Consider the following 26,596-nt stretch of genomic DNA (forward strand, 5'->3'; position numbering starts at 1 on the left):
AAAAAGTTCATTTTTTCTGTCCTTCTTTCACAAATTTGCTTGTGACAAATTTGGCCATCGACTCTAAATGTTGTGTGACAAACTTTAAATGGGACTTCTAATGGGTTTCTTGTTGCACTCTCTCATAAGGGGCATATTTGCGAAGTGTAAAAGTAATAGTTAACAGATTTTTACACCTGAGCTGTGGACTTCTGCAGCTCCAGATTTACCATGAGTCTTTTGATTGCTTGTCTTATTAATGTTCTCCTTTAACAAATCTGTCAACTTAGGTGGCTGGACAGGTTTGGTTGGTTTGCAGATGTGTATACTCTACTGGTTTTTAGATTAAATTAAACAATGCTTTGTGAGATGTTCAAAGCCTGTCCTCAGTCATGAGGAAGCTGGATTTCTTTAAGACTGAAGTACATACAACTTGACTCTATTTACTAATTAGGTAACTTTGATTTTTTTCAGGGATATGAAAGTAAAAGGGGTGAAATATAAATACATACTACATTTTATTTTTGTTATTTTTAATTTGAACAAATTAACAAAACAATTTAAAATCTTGCATCATTTTCTGTCCACTTCACAGTCATGCACTACTTACTGTTAGTCTATCATGAAATCCCAATAAACTACACTAAAGGTTGCTGTTGCAATGTGGCAAAATGTTTAAAAGTTAAAGTTGTATTCATATTTTTCCCTAGCACTGTATACCTTTAAGTGGAAAGCGAGAGCTAAATTAGCACCAATTACAGCTGATAGCACTGCTTTCATCTCTGTGTGCATGCTGGGGTAAACCGAGTCCAAAGAAGTCCAAATATGGTCGGAGAAAGAGTTTAATTAAAGCTAATTCTCTGCCCAAGGCTGCTTTGAAAGGATGGCATTAGCAATATACAAACCCTTCCTCTGTATTTAGAGAGGAGGGTAAAGGCTCAGATAAAAGACCAGGGCTGTCCTAACAACCAGCTCACTTGATCTCTAAACAACAGTAAGCGATGCTGTCTCTGTCTCTTTCTCCTTTCACCCACACATGCACAGACTGCTTACACTTCTTAACCACAGCTACTCAAGCATCACTTTGCCTCCCGCGGTCGCCAGGACGGCTAACAAACATCATAAAACCGCTCAGCCAAACACTGCTTGTGTGTGATGAGTGCACCTATTGTGTATCTTCCATATGTGTACACACAGACCACTCCTGTCAAGTCCCCAGAAACCTCCTGTTGCCTATCTGGTAATAACCCTCCATCATTTCACCTTATGTAAACTCCAATATTGTAAATGTGAAGGAAGAACTCGTTTGCACATCATAAACAGAGCAATCGAAAGAGATGCAGTAGGTGTGTGCTTTTCTGTCGCACATTTGTGTTTTGTTGGGACAGAATGCAGCCATTGTTTTAGGTTTCTTTTTATCTAGACTCTTTAGAATTAATTAATTAATTCAACTCCCAGTCTGCTATATCATCTGCTCAGCCGCCTGTGTAACGTAATTGTCATCATCCACCTGCCCACTAGAGTCTACCCGGACTCTCTGCAGAATACAGGCACATGCTTGTCAGTGAAGTTCAACAATGTGTTAATGCAGACGCTAAGAAGTATGTGGAGATCCTTATCCTTGATTTAATTAGCTCCATATGGAACTGGGCGTCATTTAGGAGGATTTTAGATCTTCAGTTGTCACCAATTCCTTTAATAAAAACATGTACAACTTATTTTTGCTTAATACCAGCAGCATATGTAAAGCTGTCTATACCATCCAATTGTTTTTTTTATTTTTAAGAACAGCAAAACATAATATGCCAAAATAAATTTGGAGTGGAGTGAATTTGAATTCAATTGGGTTAATTTAAGACTTCTTAAGATGAGTTTAGTTGATCTTATTTAAGTAAAGTTTATTTTAAATAAAGTAAAGTAAAGTCTGGTTAAGTTAGATTAGGCTGAGTTGATCTTTATTGTCCCCCTTGGGAGGCATTCGTCTAAACATTCAGAGAACTTGGCACCTCGGTCCTATACATAACTTTCAAACTTAACAGCACATGCTATACCACAATCATTTCACAATATGCTACAAAATTAGGGAAGTTTTGAACTATACTCCTTACTATGAGCACCATCTTTTCCACAAAGGAGGTACTTCTAGTATTCTTTACTAGGTTGCACTGTTGTTCTGTAAGTGGTTTTAATGAAATTCAGAAATATCCCCTCGACTCGCCATTGAAAGTGTGCTCCAGAAACATCTGCACTGGAGCTGGCAAGCACCCCATCTACTGAGTAAGCCTGTCCAGACCCCTCCTTGGTTATTTGGGTTACTTTGGTTATTGGTTATTTTAGGGGGGAATCTGGAATTTGGAATATTCAGAACATGCCCAGCACTTTTTCTCTTACACTTTTTCCTTCCACTCAACTTTCCATGAACATGCTTAGATACAGCACTCTGTGAACAGCCAGTTTCTTTTTGTGGCTTATTCTTGTTCGGGATGGTGTCAATGACTGTCTGATGGACAAAAAATAAAGGTTTTCTGAAAATCAACATTTTGTGATGTTCATTAAGTGTAAGCCATAATGTTTTATAATTAATCTATATAACATCTAAGTTTGTTTTGAATAAAATACTGAAAAAAAAATTATATGATATTCTAATTTATAGAGATTAACTCATACATGCAATTGTAAGCAATCTGCCAACAATGTCTGGGTTCTGTTAGTGGAAAACTAGAAGGAGCCTGTTGCTAAAACATAATCTGCGTCACAACAAACAGAACATTATGTAATGGTGGTTATACAGTTGCTTAATTTAGTATGGATTAAATATTTATTTATATATTTAATAAGAAAATCTGCTTTGCTTTTATACAGAATAATTATGTTTTTCTGCATCTTGTTTTTCTTGTCACACTCTGATCACAGAGTTTTTCTACCTCGTTGTCATGCGGTGGCAGCTGGTAGAGGAGCTGTCTGATCCTATGTTTCTCTCCTGGGCTGTTGACGTACGGCACCTTGTCTTCCGGCAGACAGGCAAAATACATCTGGACCTGGAGAAAGAGAGACATGCACGTGATGAGATCCAAACAGTAGCTCCTTTGATAGACTGCTTAAAGGCATTAAAGACAGGAGAGCCTTTTGGTGTCAACCGGGCATATCAGTGTGTGTCTTTCTTTTGTGACTCCATGGGCCAAACATGTCAATCTATATCTAGTCACAGGCGCCTGACTGTGAAATCTCTTCACACACAAGCAGACAGCGAGGGTCTGTAAATGTTTGCCTCGGTTAATTTTCCTTGACAGGAGGAACGGAAGCCAGAACAAAAGTTGCTTGCATGTCCGTGGAGGGAAAGAAAAACATTACAAAGTATTCTCTGACTGAGTTGAAACCAATGTCTTTATCCTCAGCGCACACAGTTAAATGTGGATGAGCAGATGCTCAGTGTCAGGGCATGTCAGTGCAAATTATCTTTACTTAAACTAAACCTCCTGCTTATAGCAAACAATTTTACACAATTAAAATCCAATTATATGTGTTGATTTTTTAGGCTTTGTCAGCAAGTTATCTTTTGCTGAAATCAGACAGGTAATCTTAAAGACACACTGAAAGACTAAGATTATATGTGAATCTCTCCAAATGGTCCAAATGGAGGCAGACATTACCTGTTCAGGCCTGAGTCCAGGTGGCACCCATGCATACTCCTCAAGCACACAGCCAGAGTCATCATCTGAGGTGGAGCTCCTCTGGAAGCCCACAGACATCATCTTCCCTACCTTCGCCCCCGAACGAGCCTCCATGTCCAGCCCTCGGGGTCCAGGACGCTCCCTTCTGTCGCTGCGCTCTAGGTTCATTGCACTCAGGTGCTGTGGAGACAAATAGAATGGATAGAGGATTTAGATTAGCAAAAGTCACCCTTTGTTTTAGCAATTCTCTGCTTCCTTCACGCTTATTATGTAATTATACACAAATGTCTGCATTTTACCATTTCATTCATTATTCTTTGGCTAGAATTTTGCTGATACTGTATTTTCTCACAATGCAGTTGCAGTCAGTCAATTTGCCATTGCTTCTTTTAGTGTCTCAACACCATAAGTGCCTTTACCTCGGTGGCATTGTAAAAGTTTAACAAACAGGCAGGAAAAAACATTAGAAGAGCAGACAGCAAACAATGAAGTACAAACAAAGGTTCTCCTCAGTTTAACACAGAGTCAGTTCACATGTGTAATAAAAGAATAACATTTGCAGAGGCGCAGCGATGAGGTGGACATGGCCATCAGATTCTCGGATTATAATCTGATCAGGTTAAATTAGATGAAATAGATACCTAATTAATTGAATTTGCACAAAGGGAACAAAAAACAATTTTAAAAATGTATGTCCATTAGAAAAATAATAAAAAATCTGAATTGTTTTTTTTAAATGAGACACAATAAGAATGAACAAAAGTCATAATAATAAAATGTAAAAAAAAATTATAAATCAGTATTTAGGAGCAGTAGCCATAAGAACAAACAACATATAGATGGTAGTGCAAATGAAAACATTTTGAACAGCATGTAGTGCAGTGGATAATCTAGAGATTGCTTATAGATAAGATATGCAAAATATGGAAAGATCCTCTGCAACTGAACAAACACAACCATTAGCGATGCCTTATTGGGACTTGTGTTTACTCATGTACTCAAAGAAGTGGAAGAAGTGGCAACAATGAAAGACAAGATATGAGATTCAGATGTATGACATTAGAATTGTGAAACACAAAAAAGAACATTTTCAGGTTTTTTGCATTAGGATCACCATGGAATCCTGAGCACAAAAAAAGGATATATATGGACTTTGAATGACCTCATGCCACTTCCTGATCCATATTCCATTTATCCAATAAATAGCCAAGTAAAACAAAACCAATGAGTCTGACAGACTACATCAGACAAATCTTCTAACCTTATTAAAAAAATACATTTCCATTAAGATGAATCTTATACACACAAATCTACTGTTTAGAGTCTGACATGAAATACAACACAGCAAAGCTTAGTTTTAGGCAAAATATCCAATAGTCTGAATTGAATGCCGTGAAACCATTCACCTGCAACAGTCTACAAAACAACATGCACGCATACTGCAGCAGGAATCTACATTCAGGAGCATTGCAAACAGCTTTTGTTCTCCACTTTTATGAGCTGATAACAGTTAGACTAGAAAGTGATTGGAGACCCATCAAGTCTTGCCCCGTCTCTGTCTCCCCTTCCTCCGTCTTTAGTAGTAGCCTCCTTATCTCACAGCAGCTATGTTCACCAGATCCCTCTCAGCCTGATAACAAAAGCCAAAGGTGTTGAAAAGGCCACTTTTCTGTAGAGTCTAACCACGCTTTGCATCTTTCACATGCAAATAAAGATCAGAATGAGTTGTTGTCTGGGTAAAAAACAGACAGAAACTTCACACACCCACCTCAAAACTGTATGCAGATGAGATGTTTTACATAAGAACAGCACATTGAAGGACATTAGAGTCTTGGTAGCTTGTATATAGCCATAATGACAAGTGGGAACTTTCGCTGGCACTTAGTGCACTTCTGAAATTCCTCACCTGCAAGTCACTTTGGATAAATGACCAGGTGTAAACCTACAGGGACAAACACACCTAAATTACTAAAAATTGGGTTGTTTTTCTCATGCTTTACAGTTTTATAACTTTTCACTGTTTTATGTATATATATCAACTATTAACTTTTTAAGGTATTAAACTGTTGCTAAACCATTTCTAAAATAGCAAAAAAGTGACACATCTAAATAAATAACTAATTTACTAAGTATTAAGGGTCTCCATCTCCACTGACTGATTTTACGTTTTCCCAAAAACAAATAGTTTTATTATTTTAAAGCCAAAAAGATAACCTACACTCAACAACAATTGAGGTCTGTTCTCCATTAAATGTCACCCTCGAGGCTTCCAACATCACACCATGTAGTAAAACCCCAGGAACAAGACTTGTGGCGAAAAGGCATTCCACCAATTAGCATACAATGCTAGAGAATGTAGAATTTACAGATTAGAGCTGCAGTTAAAAGAAAACCTGTGCTCTTATCACAAGACGAAAAAAGAATCTGACCGTTGCCTTGTTCCTTTGCTGCTAATCTGTTATAGTGAGATAGATAATGTTATCAAGCAGAAGCTTTACTCTTCACTTGTCCTATACCATCTCATTGTACCCAGTTAGGATCAATAAGTGATGAGATTAGATGACAAAAAAGTAAAATAAAATTGGTGTTATTAATTAGTTACTGTACAGTATCTTCTAAAATTATGGGCACCTGTGGTAAAAAGGATTTAAAAACATCATGCTATATAACAGTAACAACCCGACACTAAAAACAAAAATCCAACCAGGAAAAATAATCACACAGTAAGAAATAGAAGTGGAATAAGTAAACGATAAATAAATGCGATGTCCAGCTATGGTTTCCTTCCATAAAGATGATATAATTATTTATGCAGGGAGGTCATCTTTTAACCTTCTTTAAGGTGCTTTATCCAACTTAAAATGGGTAAAATCCCACAATGAAAAAATACAAGAAAGCCTACTATTTTAGGGATTCATAATAACAGCAAGATAACAGCTACCAGTCTAAATAAATGCCCTTATCTACAGACAGAGCAATAACATTGCTGACATATAAGGGTTGGACGAGGACCCAATTTTTCCCCACTCTTACGATGAGAGAGAAATCTGTTGAACAAGGAGGAAGGAAATCTCCTTAGCTAAGTATGTTGGAGGATCTGTGATGCTGTGGGCCCTTCTCTTGGCCCTGGGAACACAACAAAGTTTCTAAAATACCTTGACATTTTAAATAAGAATCCCGGTGTCTTCTACAAGAAAATTAAACTGGTTCATGCCTTGGGCAATATTTTATGTATGAAAATAATGATCCAAATTACATTGCCACTTCAATATATTTATCAATACAACAAATATCCAAAGCTCATTGTAAAGAGAGGTGCTACAAATATTGGCATCTTGGGGTCACTAGCTCCCCATAACAACCATTTATTTTAAAGCTTTTGAACCTATCTCTTCCAGGGTGCCAATAGTGGCAGGTGGAGATATTACAAATGCTCGTTGGAAAGTATTTTAAAGCTCTTTCTGAGTTACCAAGACTATCTTGTTTTTCATCGCATATAATTACAAACACCTATAAATCAATAACCAAAACAGTCCCTCAAACACCTTACTTTGACTGAACTTGAGCTTGTGCACCCTCATTTATTATGCTCACAATGTGCATCTGCCCTTCAGCTCCCCTGCCTCTAATCCCGCAAGCAACGGGGAAAAGGTGACTATGGGTTCCTGAGCCAATATACACAGCAACTCACATTTCACCATGTCACCACTTGGCAATAGCACAATGGCTGTCTTTGTCAAAAAACACAAACAAAAAGGTAGTCCTCTTCAAGACATGGGTAACAGCGAAGATACTGCAGAAAGAGGTTAAGAAGGTTAAAAAGAGTTATTTTCACTTTTTTTGTCTTTTTTGGCATACCCCTAACCCTAACAGGCATTAAGTGTCACAACATTGGATCTGAGTTAACACAGGCCAGATGCAGTCTCTCCAACTTAACTGCAACCACAAGCAAGCTTGAAGAATACCAGTGAAGTGCATGATATTCCCTTTTCTGGTGGGGGGGAGGTGTAGAAACCTGGAATACTAATGGTATGCCGAATAGATACTACTAAATACTTCATATTTATATACCAGTAACAGGGTAATATAGCTTTACACTTTATTGAACTTGCCCAGTATATGACTAAGAATCTTTTGGTATGAGTGCTATAGATCATTCATATTAAAGTTATATCCTGAGGAACAGCTACATTGACAACTACAGAAAAGTAATTATGAACAATGTCACAACTATAAATAGGTGGATCTTGGACGTTAACTGTTAACTTTGCCAACTTCCTGTAGCAGGTAGCTGAAAAAATGTGTCAATGGCAAAATTGATATAAGAATCTTAAACAACAACATTGTCTTTGAAGGACTGGTTAATGGGAGTATTTCTTCTTCTTTTCTAACTTCCAGTAGCCACTGGCTGTGCTTCAGTGCTAGCTTGTACCTCAAATGAATCAATAAGCAGAGTCATAGCTGCCAAATGACAATAGAAAAAACAAACTGATAATAAACAACCCCGTGACCTCGGAAGCAATGTTTCATTTTAGTTTTAATTGCTGCTCATCTAAGTTGCTATTGTAGCTAGCTGTGCAGCAGTGCTAATGCTAACCCTTATCTAAACAGAAACAATAAGTAGATACAAAAATAGTTGCCACATGACCAAAAAAGAAATGACTAAACAAATCATAAACAATTTTAAGCAAATTTAAAGCAGTTTATGTAGGTTTTAAACTTCCATAATCTGAGTGAGAGTCAAAGTATGAATCTGTTTTTGAAAAATCACACAAAATCCACATTATCTAAATGTGATGGGATTTACTTGTGGAAAACTATTATTCTGTGGAGTTCAAAGATGGAGGTCATTACTTTTTGATGGCTGGTTATCTTAAAGACCAAATGGGTTTTAGGAGGATTAACAGGATTCTTGACACAGCTTAAGTGAGACCACCTGCACTTATCTAAACATCTGAGAAGGCATTTTCCGAACAGCTTGAGAATAGAATAGAGAATAGAATTTTAGTCTTACCTCTACTAAAAGCATCTGTCTCTCTCCATCATAGCACAAAACTGTGATAAGCTTTCACAAATTCCCAGGTCACTCAATTTTCCAGCTCTGGCTAACTTTCTGCAGCCTGGAGTTGAACAAATTCTTGCTCTAATTGTATCCAGATCAGTCAAGAAGTACCTTTCCCTGCCAACCTTATTCAGACAGCTTTCAAAAGTCAACCTCAGCTGAAGCAGATGCAGGAGCGACCTGTTCAGCAATCCAAATACTTCCAAGTCCAGTAAGCAAGCAGGGAGGGCAGAGAGGTGATGTCTCTATCTGCAGTATCTCTGGTCCCTCTGTGACCGTGTGCTCTTGGGACAGCCAAGCCTTGTCAGCCCCTCCCTTAGTCCGCCGCTAAAGAGCAAATCGTCTGTCTCTGCACTTCACACACAAACACACTTCAGAATAAACACCCCCTCACCCATCATCTCTGCCTCCACATTCCCTTCCTCCACCAGCATGACACAGAGCCCTCCAACCAACACCTCGATGGGCTGCAGGATTCCTGAAAGCCAACTGATATGTCTAGTCACCACTCACTCATTTTGCCTCTAAGTTTTAAAACAATTTAGCAGACAGCTGTTCAGTTTTAACATAAAAGTTTAGTGGCGAGTTGTTCCCACTCTTTTAAAGAAAACAGTTTGTGATTTTATGTCTATTTCATTCCTTTATACCTTTATCCAACATGAAATTTGTATGAAAATGACCATGTGTTGTGTTTTTTTTTTGTGTCATTACATTGTCTCTGTGACAGTCCAGACTAATGCATTTGATGTCATTTGTTCTCATAATTTCACATTAATTTGTATTCAGCAGCTGATAATAGATTAGGAGCATGCTTAGGGTGCATTTAGCCCTTCTGCTCCATCATCACAATAACAGAAAGAGATTGTTTACTCATGGTTCTGAGTGTAAATAATACTCAGAAACGTCTAGGATAGATCCTGCAATAGAACGTAACAATATGACTGGTTTTAACATGAATGATTTTCTACATCTAAAGAGATAACAGTCAAATTAAAATTGTGTAAATGTGTTTGATTTATTCCGAAAGTGTAACATTGTTTGTCACTGGATGTTTCAACCAAATACGGATCCAAAATCAACACATTTATCACAATTACCAGAATGGTAAGGGATGGTAAAGTGACACAGAGTGCAAATTTCACTTAGCTACTCTTCAGAATGCAGGCTGGCCTGTTTTCAGATTTTTTCTTTCACACATTAATTAAAACTTCAGCAGGTATGCTATTATATAAGTCAAACCTAAGCAGGGCTATGCATGTAACTACCAAAAGTAATAGTGTGCTTGATTTGTACTTGGAAGTTGAAATTTTGACTTAGAAACTTGGAAGTCCAAAAGTTTAATTCAATGTAGCTGCCTTGTATAAATAATGTAGTTTAAATTGTAGGAAAAACTGCAAACTGTTCATTTACATTTACTTCTGAGGCTTTGTACAGCATACATCTGCATAATACTGTACAATCTGTACTTGTTAACATGTTCATTTAGTGTTTGACAGAAATAAGTTTCTTTTTGCATTGCTAACAGTAGATAATACTGCAACAAGTAGCAGTTTGAAATGGTTTTCCAACTTGCAACAAGAGATGCACGATATATTTAATCGCAGTCGTCATACCAGCATAAATGTGAGCAATATGACAATGGACTGCTTTGATGCAATCTTTGGTAGGCTTTCACATTTCAAGTGCAAAGCATCAGGATCTACATGCTAATAATGTATCAATATATCATCATATCCTAGAGCTGGAAAGAGGAAAATACCGGTTAATGGCAAGCAATATGATCATTGCATTATTCAATAATAATATTGAATTAACATCCATCCCATCGTCTATACTAGCTTATCCTTGCAGGGTCAGGGGGGTCCTTCTTCTGCGGTTATTGGGCGAGAGGCGGGGTACGCCCTGGACAGGGTCACTAGTCCATCACAGAGCAACACAAAAACATGCAGGACAAAGAACCAATAAGGACATTTAAAACAAAAACAAATGCACTCAACTCATTCCCAAAGGGAACGATTTTGACAACAGTGCAAGCACTTTTTTCTTAAACAGATAACACAATTTAGTTTGTCATTGCCAATATTTCCACACCTAGCTAATATCGTCCTTTCTGTGCTGAAGGTTATGACATATTTTAAAGCCAGCTCTTCCAAACCAAAATCACTCGTGTCTTGTTGGTGATCCTGCAGTTAAATATTAACCATGCTTCCTCTTGAGTCAGTCTCATCCATCTCAGGAAATTCTCATGGTCGAGGTCTGTCTAGTAACACCCTCCCCTTGCAGACATATCCACTGCCCTTCTTCTTTTGGAGGTCTGAATGATGTAGAGGATAGAGGTCCCCTGTTCTCATCTCTCACTTCACATAATCACAATGAAGTTATTGTCACAGAACACTTCACTTCAGGAACCTCTTTTACAATCCAACAGATTTAGCAGTGAAGAAAATATTTCCGAAAACAAAAAAAAAAGAAACAGAAACTTTCAGAATTGTCCACAAAACTGTTGCAATAGTGCAAGCAAACTCACTTGATGAGTCTAGAGATATTTGTGGTGATTATTTGGTCAAGTTCTCCACCATCCATCATTGTGAAAGGCTGAAAAGAAGCAATAGCTTCATTTAAAGGGTCAAAGAAGAGAAATGAGTTAACTCAATTGTCCGGTAGACAAAGATGCCCTCTCCTCTGACAAAAGTCAGCTTCCAAATAGGGCAGCGATGCTGTTTGCCGCACGCCATAACCTGTTACAAATGAGAAATGACTCACTTGGCTAATTAGCTTGGGATAGTGAGAGAGAGAGAGATTCTCTGTGTGCTTCAAGTGAAGATGCTTTATGCTCTTTTTAAACATTCTTCTTTTCTGGCATACCAATTCATATTTAGAAACTGAGAGGACATAGAGGAGCTTGGTTGCCATGTCACAAGGTAAACCTTTCAGAAAAGCTCCTAGGTTTTCCAGCACTCTTGGCAGGCAGTGCTATGCAAAAGCTTCTCTTTGTTCCACCCTCAGAACAGTTCGCATTGGGTTTCCAGAGATATTCATCTGGATATGCATTTCAGAAGCTCTTCAGATCTCATTTAGGCAGATGGGTAGAGAAGACAACCTCTGTTTTTTCTTTCTGACAACAAAGTACTTAATCCTAATAATGAAAACAGGGAATCGGTGGGTGAAGAATCCTCCTGCATGAATGGAGGACAGGGTTGAGAATGAGTGGCTTTATGGGACACAATGGACAGAAATCTATCTTTCAGACTAGGCCTGGGCTTTTGGCCAGGGACCTATGGTTCTTTAGAAAACACAACTGACCTTGCCATCTCTTTGGCTTCCTCGTAAGTGAGAATAAAGAGTGCAACCATGCAAAATAAGAACACAAATGCATAATACACAAAAAGGTAATATTTGCTATTTACTTTATATGAGTTTTCTGAGGCCTTTTAAATCCCTAAATCAAGGTATTAAGGTCAACAATCACAAGGTACCTCTACTATCATGCAATGCCATTGTTAAACAGAAGGATCTAAAACATCTTTTTTCAGAGCAAGTGATTGGTATCTCAGAATAGGCCAAGGAGATTATAATGATATGATGGAAATGTGTCAATGTATGGCTGAATTTAAAATAGCAAATAAAAAATAGTGGACGACCTGACAAGAAATACAGGAGAATAGTGTTAAATATGGCAACATGTTTACATATGTGTGCGGGTGGATGGAAACAATGCACATTTTTATTTAAACAGCAAAAACAGTAAAGACTTGTCTAATTGTCAAGGTATTACTGTCTCAAACCTGACAGGAGAAAAGCAGGTCTTAAGCAACAATGTTATCTTAAAGAAAAGTACTGTGTGTCTCTCATTTGATTTTCAAGGCAGGACTGTCTCACAATTGATTCATCTTTATTTTTATTTATTTTTTAGAAGAAAAAAATAACATTTTATAATTTGTTCCACATGTTTTGGATGTGTCTCAGTGAGACAAAGATGTCTGTTTGCTAGGTGAAATGATGATGTTTCAGTTAACATCAAATCTTGAAATAATGCGTAGGAAGGAGAAGTGTTTGGTGTAAACAAAAAAAAACAAAAAATGTTTGATGTAGATAGACTGTTTTTACATCAACATTTAAATTTTTTTGCAAATAAAATTAGACATTATTTCCACCTTCACTGAAAAGCATTTTAGACTTCCAGATGATTAAATTACGTCGCCTTTTCTGTTTTGACATTCTTCACCAAGAGCTTGGCTGATATCCAAAATAAACTAGCATGGTTTTATTGGACCAAAGTATCATTTTAATCTTAAATTCTGCAAAATTGGAAAACTGTTGGAGAAAAAGCTTTTGATCAAGTTCCCTCAAGGACTTTCTGAGGAAAGTCTTTTTTTACTTTGCAAAAGACTGGCAGTTCAGACCAGATCTAGTTGCCTTTTTCTGCACTTGAAATCCAAGTCGTAACTAGACACTGACTGCATGCAGACACCCGGCACACTTCCATACACTCCATGACTACACCTTTTATCTGTCTGTAGGAACAGAGTTTAGCAAATAATTTGGCCTTTTCTTGATTGGCATTGTGGAGGGATAGCTTACTAAGCAAACATGCTGCTCCTGCATTGTGATCTACTTTTCCATTCAACAGATATTCACACCTGGAATCTGTCTCAGCCCCAGGAGGTAAAAAGAAGATTTACTCGATCATTTAAAGTAGACATCGAAGAGGTTTGTTTGGTTGTTCAAAACAGAGCACGGCAAGGACAGTCACATGTCTCAACGTGTTGTTGGGCAGTTTGTCATAAAAGCTAAACTCAAACAGATCAGAGACCAGAAGCCAAAGAGGCATAAAGTCTGAAGACGCAATGCAGTATACAAGGCTGTGCAAATACCTCTGTGCAGTTAAAAGCAACTGAAGGAGCTGCACTTGTCAAAGTCACAAATATGTGTGATACAGACCCACAATTCTGACAGAGAAGGTGGGAAATTAACACATCATTATCACAAACACAATCAAAATAAACAGACAAATCCTTAAAGAACAGTTCTGCCTGACAATTCAAAATATATTTATCTAGACTGCCCAAAATAATTGTCCTCAGTGCATGGCAAGCAGCTTACAAAGATCAAATTTACATAAAACCCTCAGAGCAACGTCTCAATTCACATCTACTTTAATTCCACCTTTTCCAACCTATTCATGCCTTCTCACATTGACAGATGCCTCTCAGCAGCCTATTTACTCCAAGAAAGTAGATCTTCAGTTCCTCCTAACAAGGACCTCCAGCTCAACCTGCCTTTTTCTGTAACGAATGAGGTCTGCAGAGCTTCTTTGTAGTTAGTCCTACCAGGTCCGTGTTAATATTCTTTGACACTCATTCTCCAAGTGTAGTTTAACTTTCTAGCTGTAAAACGTTCTGCTGTAATTTGTCAGCCACTGCAGGGTGTTGGCTACACACCTCTAGGATGACAGAAGTGGCAATAAAAGAACTATAAAATGCAGGAAATTGTCAACTGTGAAGGAAGCATAGGCAGGAATTAGGTTTTAAACCTTTGCATTCAACTTCTTTTGAGACCTCAATAGTTGTAAGAAATACAGTGTATAGAAAAGCACCTTTTTGAAGATGATGTGCTTTATTGCATTGGATTAATAGATCTGTTTTGAAATAGTCTCTTGCAGTAGGTTTATAACCATTCTGAGAAAAGCCTGGCTGAAATAATCCAAAAGGTTTATGTAGCTATTTGTTAATTACAAGGTTTGAAACAGTACATTTACATGTAACAATAATTTTCAGAATGAGCATTGGTACGGTATTCGTGTGTACTGATAGATTGCAGTACTTTTTTAAACCCGAGTTAAAAAAGAATGTCATCACACAGACGCACATCTGTGTATTACCCAATATTTTCAATAAATCCATTCAGTACTCACTCTGTATGTTTAGGACTAAATTAGATTTTTTTCCTTAACAACTACAGAGGGTTTTCTCATGTATTTTATGAAGTGGAACTTCATTTCAATCTAATGCCTGTCACTATTTGAATTCAATGCCATGCATTGTCCATGCGTGTCCTTAAGATTAAAACCGCTTGTAAATTTGAGTCATTCATAGGCCTATAAAGGAGTTGTATCTACACTTTTTCACTTTTGGCAGGCAACACATGGGTTGAGGACTTTTTCTAATAAAGAGCACAAAGAACAGAAAACTGAAAGCTTTACATAACTAACAGAATAAGAGCATTCTTCTAAAAATTTAGAGAACTAAAGAAATACAGTCTTTTGAGTGTTAAAAAGGCATGAGAGGGACAGCAGAGAGTCTTATGCATCATATCCAAACCTAATTTGATAATGTTAAGTGATGCATTCCTCCTTCAATAAAAGCCAGAGGGACATTTACTCCTCACTTTAAAAGGGCCGTGTGTGTGTCCGTATGTGTGTGTGTGGGTTTTTGAAATATTTTGAAATCACCATCACATTGCATCACATCCAAATTCAGCTTGAAAAGAAGCTGCATACAATAGAACAGGCAGATGTGTAAGGGAAATCTATAACACTGCATCTTCACTTTAATGTTATTAAATATTGTGACTATAGAACTAGAGTTGGCATGGTCCAGGAACTGGTTGAAAGCATATTTGAGGTTTTAACAGGTTATGGTTTAAATGAGGCTAAAATGTTACATCATAACGTTCCTTCAGTTTAAAGTGCTTTTGATAAAAAGGCAGAGGGATTTTTCATGGCCCGTTGGCCAAGTTGAGCGAAAGAAGGCTCAATGAATTTAGCTCTTTGGAAATATTTTTATATATTAAGAACATGGAGCATGATGGTGTGGAAACTAAATGATCAATATCCATCATTCTCATTAAAGTAACCTTTGTTGTAGGCTTTGGCCTGTATGAGATTCTCAAGGTGTGATACCCCCGAGTGATAAAGTTAGATCATATTTAAATTAGAACAGCTGCAAATATTTTCTATTGCCACTAAAATTGAACCTAATAACTACCATGTTAAAGATAACATTAGTTTGCTATTTTGATTTTGAAAAACACTAGCAAAAATATAGAATAAACAATTCGGTGCTGGTTTTATGTGTGCTTATTGTGCAGAACATCCCTTTTTGCTGTTCTGTTTCTTAGACTAACATAAACATGACAAGCTTGTTTAAGATGTGAGTTTGGCTATTTGCTCCGATAGCCAGCTTCCTGTTGGCTACTTAACAGAAATTCTCCTTGTAGCTTTACACTGTTTTACCTTAAAAGTGATGCTAAAATTGCTTTTCTTGTCACCGAAAGTAAAAGTGTAGGAACTTTTAATAAGCCAGCTGACCATCAGTGTGCTGTAGCAGCTGGGTGATCGGGGAGCATGCTACACTATGCTCCATACATGTGGACAAAATGCGGTTCCTCAAGCACTTTGTCTGGTATCTCGATAGAAGGACTTTATACCATAATGTGTCAAAACTTTGGTATGCCTTGATACTATAAAATAAGGTATTTCTACTTACAAGGAAGACAAATTCAGCTGTTTGGAAATATTTCCAATTATTAACCATCATCATGTGGAAAATAGCCCAACTTAACCACCTAATATCACCTTCTATTTACATACATACATTTTCATTTAACATTTTGTCTAAAAATACAACAAAACAGCGGTATTAAAGTTCATACCTTGCGAATCCTCTACAGCTCATGCCCTAGGTTGGTGTAAAGTCTTTCTACTTGCATCACTTTCAGTTATGGACTATTGGGAAATTTGTTATGTGCACTGCTTGGTAAAAGTCACAAAAAAACCTGGCATTAGCTCATGTATTTTAGACTGAGAGATGACAACAAAAGTTAAGTAACAAGCTTATCTTGTTCATCTTAACAGAAAAAGAAAAATGACCAACTTTATGTACACCTGTCAAAATTCAGCATGTTTTTGCTTTTACTGGCCAACATTATCACTGTGATTTATCGAGGAAAGATGAATCGTTGTTATGATGATTACATCTAGAGTTACTATCGCTGTGAGCACCAGTTTGAGTGATTTACGGTGTGTCATTATTTGGCCAACACAAACAGGACCTTTAATGAGTTGTGCCACTCAGAGTACGTAGATCCATGCAGTTTGCTATTATGAGAAACTGTATGCATGAAAAACAACAAAAATAGTTTAATATGATATGTCAGGGAAGTCGAGCAGTGGCATTGCATCACATTTTGTTGGGAAAGACGTTTGTACATTGGGTTTGTGTTAAGTCTGTGAATTCCTCTCTGACATTTCTATAGAGATAGATATTATGGATTGAAGGGTTAAATAAACACAGTCTTAATGATAGGACCCCAGAGGGATGGTACATCAGTCATTCAGAACAGACAAACACATCACTGGCACACAAACACACACATCACTGACACACACACACACACACACACTCATACACACATCTGTGTATTACGCAACCATCACCTTCGTCTTTAGCATTATAAACATTTTAAGGGCTGGGAAAGACGACGGGTCAGACCAAGTTTGCAGCCCTGAGCACTTTGTCACACTCTTGACTGCAGTTGGGACATGTGATTGCACAATTCTCAAGACGGCACAGTGCCAGGGTAGGGTGAGTGTGAAACCGCTTTTCTAGGATAGATGTTTTTTTCCACCTTAAATTGAAAGACATTTTAGAAGGTGAAAACAAAACAGTTGCATGGTGTAGCAAACATTTTTGTGACTTGGTGACAGATATCAAAGCTGTTAGTTATAGGAAAACTGCATTGAGCACTATTCTTTTATAAACCTATCACAAGAGCTAAAGTAGCATAACTTGTAGTTTGTCTGTCTTCCTTCGTTGAATCTGGACAGGCAATCAGCATTGGCATTCCACACTGACCCTCTAGTAGAGGGCCACTTTCGTGGGTAAACAGATGAACTGTTTGGTGGTCTCTCTCTAATTTCAGACTCTCCTTCCCTCTCCCTGTCCGTCTCTTTCCTGCGCCCCCACCTCAACCTCTCAGATAGCTATATCCTCAGCTGGCCTCTGTTAAGTCGGACCTACATGACAGTTCTAACTTGTGGGTTTACTATCAGTCCCGCTCAGCCACAGGCTTTTCTCTTCAAACACAAACTGAAACTAATCTGTAACAGATGGGAAACGACCTTGGGAAGGAAGTAGTATAAAAGGGATATACAACATATTTGTGCTCCTCTGAACCAAACGATAGGGTTTCAACCAAGTTTGGAGCAAACCTTGAGCATGGTTATAATGATGTGCACATCAGTGGCTCCCAGAGGGCCTAAAAGTACATTTTAGGTAACAATATAAGCTATCAATTTGCAGTTTTGTTGACTGAAAGGCCCTACGGTGGAGTACTGGAGATATTCTCCTAATAGGACACCCAAAAACACTAAAACACACACATGCAAATTATAGAATAAACAACAAAAAAAAACATATACTGGCCCACAAATGTAGATCAACACTATACACACACAAATAGGCCCCCACATGTTGTTATTTCATGGGTGGCTGGCTGGAGATAATGAATCCTCTCAGCCCCTACTTTGAGGTTGGGGTTTAGAGATCATTTGTGTAAACGCTAAAGACATTTATTAACCACCTCATTAATGCAAGTGGCCATTCCATCACCTTTTCACAACAAACAAAATGAATACTGTAAATGTTAGGTTCTAACAGCAGTGACACACGAATAATAGTCAAATTACTGTTTCTTAGGTTTTACAAAATGTCTTCGGAAAGCCCCACATTTTTAATTCTATTCTCCTATCTGAGAAGATAGGTTATGAAGATGTTTTGAGTATTGAGCAAGGTATGGAATTGAAAATTTAGACTAATTGCTCCTAAACAATTTTTTTTTTAAATTGGTGCTGCATAAATAAACTTATTAGAATTGAATTGATTAGGGAAGGAAAAGGTAAAAGATATAAACATAGTTATGGTGAAGATTCCTCTGTAAGACGGAGATATGTAGATAAGTAGTTTTTTATTGTGCATGCATATAATGGAATTTTAGCAATACTTTTTACCACTTGGGGGCAGCACAGAGAACTTGTAAAATTATAGAAGCGTTCTGAATGATGTTGGCAAAGAAGCTGAAAATTAGAAGATACCTACCAGTACAATTATTTTCCCACTTCTTAAGAGTTTTTTGTTTTTAATCTTGCTAGCTTTTGAACGCTTAACTGTTGCTACATGGTCTGCTGTTAGGCATTAAGAAATGATAACGTGTGTCAAAGTTTTTGCTGAGATCTACAAAGCAGAAAACAATAAAGCAAAACAAATGAGTTCCAGTCCAGTCCTAATTAGTTCCCGTTCAATAAGCTAAATAACATTAGGGGGAGTGTGGTGTGTCTCATCAATTAGAACATCACAGTTGATGCCTTTAACACACATTGATCAATCATGGCGAAGTGCTTCAAGATAGGACAGATGACTGGACTCCAGCTTTGGATAATTTTAACAACCTACTCCTGTAACCCACATGCTGCAGGTGTGGACTGCTTGATTGAAAATAATAGGGGCATATTTTGCAGTACATGTCTGATTCTTCAGATATGCATTGCCCTTTAGCCTTCTTCATTAAGAACTCAGTGCCAGTGATGTGACAGAGCTTGTTCGACGTGTTGTGTGTTCAGAGATGCTCTTCTGCATGCCTTGATTGTAACGAGAGGTTATTTGAGTTATTGTTGCCTTTCTATCAGCTCAAACCAGTTTGGCCATACTCCTCTGACCTCTGGCATCAACAAGGCATTTGCACCCACTGCTGCTCACTGGATATTTTCTCTTTTTCGGACCATTCTCTGTAAACCCTAGAGATGGTAGTATGTAATAATCCCAGTAGATCAGCAGTTTCTGAAATACTCAGACCAACCCGTTTGGCACCAACAACCATGCCACGTTCAAAGTCACTTAAAACACCTTTCTTCCCCATTCTGACGCTCGGTTTGAACTTCAGCAGATCGTCTTGACCATGTCTACATGCCTAAATGCATTGAGTTGCTGCCATGTGATTGGCTGATTAGAAATTTGCGTTAACGAGCAGTTGGACAGGTGTACCTAATAACGTGGCCGGTGAGTGTATATTAATGGGCTACATACACAATTTCTTGACATTTACACCATCAATGGCTAATTTGAGCATCATTTGGAATTCTGCATAACTGTGTCTAACTCCATATTGCCCCTACAGCATTCTAGTCACCTCATGTGGTTCTGTGATGCAGGCTTGATGGAGTGTTTTGAAGGGTTGCTGGTGATTTCGTCTTACACTTATTTTGTAATTTTTTTTAATTTTCAGTCTTTTCACACTCAAACTTTTTCAGGTATAAAAAGGAACCATATGCCATTGGGCTTTATTTACGAACCTTAAGTCACCTATCTTAGGGACATTTTAAACACGCATTGGCAACAGAGGACAGAGTAAAATATACATGCTCATTTGATTTAACACGATTAAGTTGATTTCAAAGTTAAATTTGTATTATTTCACATTGATAAGTTGTTGGTTTCAGCATTGCAGTTACACTAATTGTTCCGGAACAACTAGTGTAACCCGATCTAATGTTTTAATGAGAAAAACTAAAACTAAGCTCCGTTATGGACGCTTACAAGAAAATTGTATAGCTTTTGGCAAATTTTGTGAAAATCCTGTAATTTTCTTCACCCTCATTATGCTGCATTTATCACATTGGCCCATTTCCTGACTCCGGGTGGCATCAGATTCGAGGGAGCCATTTCCTGTTGGAATGAATTAAAGACCTAGTATTCCTCTGGGATGATGTAAGGAGACATGGAGACACTATGATAGGCAGGGAACGACTCAAGAGACAAAAAAAAAAAACAACCACTCAATGCAATAACATTTTTCGGTCCAAGTATGGTTCTCCACAATTCTTTAAATGTTTTCTAACACATGTAGTTTTTTAAAGACTAACTTACAATGACTTATCAGTTCATTTTGTCCCATCTGATGCTTGACGCACTTTGAAAGAAATGAAATGGAGAAATATAAGAGGAAGGTAGATAAATGTAGTTGAGGGAAAGAAAAGAAACAAACTGTCCCTTATTAGATCTAACTTGAGACATTCACATTAAGGGGTTGTCTTTGCCTCAAGGGGGAAATGTCTACCACATGAGACTAATTTAAGGCAGAAGCTGAGTCATGTTTCAATCCTATAATAACAAGCACAACTCTTGTATTTTGCTTCAATTAAGGCTTTCTTGCTAAAGAAGCTTCCTCATGACGTTATTTAGCCTGCTACACTGCTGTTAAATCTGGTACCTCAAATGAGCTGAGTTGTGTGATACAGTGCTGGATTTGATTTGCATCTGGATATGACTGAGGCTTGCTAACACATGAAAATGCTTTGATTTAATATTTTGTAGCTCTGGCTGTATATCTAGAATCGTTGTCCTGCTGGAAGGTTAAACTTTATCCCAAAAGTCAAGACTTTTGCTGCCACTGACAGGATTTCTCCCAAAATTGCCCCGTATTTAGCTTTATCTGTCATCCCATCAACTCTGAACAGCATACCCACAGCATGATACTTCCACCACCATTTTTCACAGGGATAATGATATGTTCAGGGCAATGTGTAGTGTACATTTTCTATCACACACTTAGCATTTTGCGTATAGACTGAAAAAGTTCCAGTGTGCTCTCAGATCAGCCTTCCTTTCCCTGCTGAAGAAAAGTATCCCCAGACCATGATGTCGCCTCTACTGTGTTTCACCATGGGGATGGTGTGTTCAGGGTGGTAATATTTAATAGTTTCATGTCATAAAAAATATTAAACCATGTGTTATTTTCTGAACACACTACTTTGTGTATTTCTGCCACACTAAATCCCTAATCGATACTCTGAAGCTTATGGTTGCTCTGTAACAAAATGTAAAAAAAGGTTCTAGAAGAGTACTTTTAAAAGGCACCGTAACATTTAGCATTATTGCAAAGCAGTCTGGTAGATTTAAAGAGGCGGTTCTATTGGTTCTGTTGTGTTCATACTGCCAAGAAACCTAAAGATTTGTTTTACCACAACAAGAGCGATATTATAAAACTGGAAGTAAAACTCATGAACCCAGAATCTGTTATACCGACCTTTTGATCTCCTTCCCTAATCAAAAACAAAACAGAAAGCTATCATTTGTGTTTCCCCCCAGGGTGGTCATTTGATGAGAAATAATTACATGTTTTATGCAGAGCAGTATTGTCTTCCTATAGGATACTCTGCTTCCATCTATACTTTTTACTTGTACCTGAGCTTTAAAGCCTTTTAATTATTATCATCGAATATACATGGCTTTAATGTCTCCATGTTTTCTGTGGCTGGCGACCGACATCGTCTGAGCAGATGTGTGAGAGTGGCTTTAATCATCATCAAATAGAGTTGTGTGTATAGGTAATTAAGGTGGTGCCGTATCGACTCTCACTTGCAGGCACGAGACGGCAGCTCTCCACAGCATCACAGTTTTTGCGTTGCTCAGGAAAGCGCTACGGGCAACTTTATTTCAGCACTGCTGCAAGTTTTGGCATAGAATTTAGTGCAACCCCTTCATCTGAGTTCATTACTCAGTGTCTCCTAGTCCGCTAAGCCTCGGATTACTTTTCCAACCCACAAGCTGACCATAATACCAGGTTTGTGGAGCCAATGTGGCCTGAAGGGTTTGGTCTGAAACCACTCAATGAGCACAAAGATCATGATAAGTGTTTGTACATGAAGGACTACTGACCAAGCCCTCCCACACACATGAAAAGACCCGACCTGGGCTGATGCCTGACAGGCATGAGTTGGGTGGGGGTAAAAGTGTGTTCAGATTTAGTGGTTTAACTGATATTTTTGATAAGAGGCTTTAGGCAGAAATGTGTATAGACGCAGGACAAAGACAAGGAAAAAACAAATATTCATAACTTTTTTAAGAAGACACTACTAGCTAGCTTTCCGGTGTCAAGGTTTAACAATTTAACAACAGCTAATATTTTCTATAATACTGTCTGTAAAGTTCAAAGTCCTTTAATGATATGCAAGTGAAAGTGTCAAAGTTTTATTCGGCTCTGTGGAGCATAGAATGATGCAGCCCAACCTCCTCAACCACATGTTGTTTTGCACTGCCTTTCAGCTGGCTGAAAGACAGTTAATACACTTTTCCCTAACTTAATAAAAAGACAAATTAAACTTTAAAAAATATATATTTTTGGGCGCAAAAACGGCTGAACTAATAATTACTAATTATATTAGCTGAGTTGTTTGCAAAGTGGTGTGTGTGTGTACATGTGCTCATATGTTTTCTACGGTTTGGAATGATTTATACACTTCAGTTTGACGGAACAAACTGTCTTGTGAGTACACATGATGTACTCTGTACAGAACAGTGTTGACTTGCTATTAAAAGGAAGTTTACTTTAACACACATTAAGTTACTCAAGTTTCAAATCTGAGCTCATGTTCCTTAATAGTTTTTTTTATTTATTTGATTAAATTTTGCACAAAAAAAGCCAAATTCTGAGAAACAAAATGTTGTTAAAGTCAAAGTAGAACCAAATAAAACTATCTTCTATATTATTTCTGAATTTATATTCTTCAGCTTCAGGCAGAAACATGGCCCATATTGAACTCTTCAGTGTTATATCTATGATCAGGCAATGTGTTTTTCCACAAGAGCGTATTGCGCTAAATCAGGCATGCTTGGTCGCTGAACAAAAAAGAAAAAAGGTTTTCCAGGACAGTCTCCAACAATATCAAAACATTCTCCAAGCTGGATTTCCTCTGTGACTGTTTGAGTTTCACAGGAAAAAAGGGCTGTTGGATGAAGGTCCAAAGATGCTGTTTTGTCTCAATAGACCTTTCACAAAAAAGTAATATGCCACATCTGTTATTGAACACGTTGCTACTGTGTTTGAAAATGCAAAGTGAAGAAAAAAACATTATTATCTTCAGTTGCTATCAGTAGTTAGCTTGGTCACTGAGGACATCCTGGGGAAATACAACTGGTTTTCAAACTGAGTGACTTAGTTGGGTTTGATGTCATTCCCTGATACAAGTTCTGACTTCAGTGATGAATGGAACACAGTATAAATAGTAAAACGGGTATAAATATGGTCCAGCTTTCTTCCTCAAAGTTTTTTCACTGCCCTTCATGCTTATGTAGCTTAATAACTTCACATTGTGATTAATTTGTTCATATTTAGCTGACAAATAACTGACAACAAATATTCTCCTACGTGCCACTTCAGGCAGCTCAAGTACCATCAATGCTACTTCTTCAACAATTTCAGAAGCATGGTAATAAGTCATAGTCTAACTCCTTTAGCATAAAAAGTTAGACTATGCCCAAATGTGCTATACGGACAGTTGCAACCGATTTCAAATTACTGCTTTTTAAAGATTTATTAAACTACAATTGTAGATACAGAGATCCCAGGAAGTGGATACAGCCAAGAAAATAATCAATGATTTCCAGTCTTACGATCACTAAATTCTCAGTAATTATTAATTGCTACAGTTGATCTGGTATACGATTTTTGATTGGAGCAGACGGATTTATTTTAATTAGGTCATTTTAAAAATAATCTATTTCAACAAAATTCTTCAAGCTGGGACTTAAATGCTTTCTTGTCTCTGTGTATTTTACGAAAGGACAAAGGTGACAAAGGAGGTTAAAGTCAAGCAACTACTGTAGTCATATGTCATTTCTAGGTGTTAATACACATTGGATGGATCTTGGTGGAGTACGCCAAGAAAGGTCAGATCACCGAACTTTCAGTCAAGGGTAGGTTTTTTAGTAGCAGTGATGCTTGAAAACAGAATAAAACTCATAAGGCGGTATAGATCGCAGATGTGTTCAACCCTTTAGAAGTAGAGATTTTCAATCATTTTGTACATATTGCTCTAAATGGGCCTGGTGAGTGACGATGAAGAAGAGGATGGGCTCGTCTTTGTAGCTTTATGAAAAAAAATGTTTAGTGAAAAAGTAAAAATCATATCAAAAGTGAGGTACACAACTAACTAAACACAGTAACAAGATGTTTATTACTAAATTATTTTTCACTGCATTTGGTTGCGCATAAAATATTTCATGTTTAAACGTCTGGATAACTCTACCTCTTCAGGCTCAACCTACATTACAAAATGATTTGGTGATCTCCTTTATTACGTTACTTTTGTATTCACTTTGCAACTTACTGTTTTCAGATTGTGGATGGCAGAGTAAAGAGCCTTTTGGGAATCTATTAGTAGCAATCAGTGTCATGCCCCTCAGCTGGTAGTGGTCGAGCCAAACATCCCTATGACTCCAACGCTCTGCCCGACTCCAGTCTCCGCTGTGGTCCGAATGGCTAACCAATTAACAGCAGCTTAACTCCCGAGTTGAAACACCCATTTCCATCACACATGCATGAACACACAAGTAGTGACAGAAGTGCAGATACTCAGGAAAAAAAGGACACATTCATGCATGCACACAAGCATTAAATGTAATGGACACCTGGATCCACGTGCACTGAGAGCCAGTGCCACACACAGAGAAGGGACAGGGATACATACTCATTAACAAAGGCTTAGCATTGCAGAGAGTGTATACCCCCAGCAAAGCTTGCCTCCCACAGCGGGGAGGAAAACACACCTGAGTCATCCTGGATCAGCTGACTACAAGACAGATCACATGCTTTATGGAAGTGGCTGTGCTTTAAAATATTTTCAATTTACAGAGCAAAGAAGTTGGACATACTTCTTCCATAACACAGAAAACGCCTAACTGCTGGGTGCAGCATATTTGTCACCACTAGGTGCCACCACTGGACTCTTTTCAAATTACGGTAACTGAAAAGTTAATCTAAACTCTTATTTTTGCATCACGCACTATGATGAAAAAGTGATAATTACTATTTATAAAAAAAACAAAAAAACAATAGAGTTTCCCTTAATTTAATCGTAAAAGATTTTAAATCGCAGTGTGGAGAAATAAAAAAAAAGGTTTGCACTTTGTGGATTCTTTGCTGTGGCTGCAGAGTTTCTGTGCATTTTGGAATGCGGTCTGTCAACACCGACGGGGTTTTTCAAGAGGTCAAAACACACCGACAAGAATTTAAAAGAGGGGGAAACGAGCTTACCTGAGTGACAAGCAACAGCTGAGTCCACACATCTGGAAACCTAAATGCAACCCTACACTTAGAGCACCTTTACCCTCTCACGCACGTTCAAAGTATCGTAGTTGTAGTGCGCCTGGCAGCTAATCAACGAGAGTGCAGCCTTCATCTGCAGGATTTTTCAGGATGCATTTTTAACCAGAATTAATCAACAGTAAAGAGACTTTTAGACAAGCAGAAAAATAACTTCTGAAGGTAAAAATACTTTTTAAACACCACAAACACTCACCTCCAAGACGCAAACTCAGCAAACGTAGTAATCCGTAAAACAAAGTATAAAAATGACGACTGTTGACGCATTCAGACAAAGAAAAGAAGCAAAAAGAAATAAAAATCACAATTCAAGTCGTGGAGGAGCTCAGGGATGGATTATCTCGGTGCATGACCATGGGCAGAGCCGGAGAGAGGCAGATTGACGGGCGCACAAAGGAGCTGAGTGATGCGCAGCTCTGGCACAGAGTTAAAGCGTCCAGAAAACACATTTGCGCTGCTGTGCGCCAATTGGCTGAAAGGCGGAGCTCGCCACACCTCTAAATTCCTCCCACTCATACACGGAATATATGGTTCTAATTCATGAGTCCATGTTTTAGTGGTGTAGGAAAACATGCATGCATGGCACGCACTTTTAGGAGGGTTGAGGCTTCTATTAGAACATCTACATAAAAAAGACAAGTTGCACTGAGGAGTTATAAACTAAAAGTATCAGGAAATTATCAGGAATATGGCAGCAATTCCATCAGAAAATGTTGGGTTCACCTGT

General features: G+C 37.9%; 1 protein-coding gene across 1 annotated transcript in view; it reads right to left on the reverse strand.

Moving 5' to 3' along the window:
- prickle1b (prickle homolog 1b) overlaps window positions 1–26,283 on the reverse strand; it is a 34,536-nt gene extending 8,253 nt beyond the window's left edge. The window contains exons 1-3 of the mRNA XM_047390235.1: window positions 26,066–26,283; window positions 3,630–3,830; window positions 2,904–3,017 (exon numbers count right to left, since the gene is read on the reverse strand). Of these exons, the coding sequence (XP_047246191.1) occupies window positions 2,904–3,017; window positions 3,630–3,818 (303 nt within the window). The 5' untranslated portion in view covers window positions 3,819–3,830; window positions 26,066–26,283. The remainder of the gene's footprint in view (window positions 1–2,903; window positions 3,018–3,629; window positions 3,831–26,065) is intronic.
- Between the last annotated feature and the right edge of the window lie 313 nt (window positions 26,284–26,596).

The sequence above is a fragment of the Girardinichthys multiradiatus genome, chromosome 17 (assembly GCF_021462225.1).
Source record: "Girardinichthys multiradiatus isolate DD_20200921_A chromosome 17, DD_fGirMul_XY1, whole genome shotgun sequence".
Taxonomy (NCBI): Eukaryota; Metazoa; Chordata; class Actinopteri; order Cyprinodontiformes; family Goodeidae; genus Girardinichthys; species Girardinichthys multiradiatus.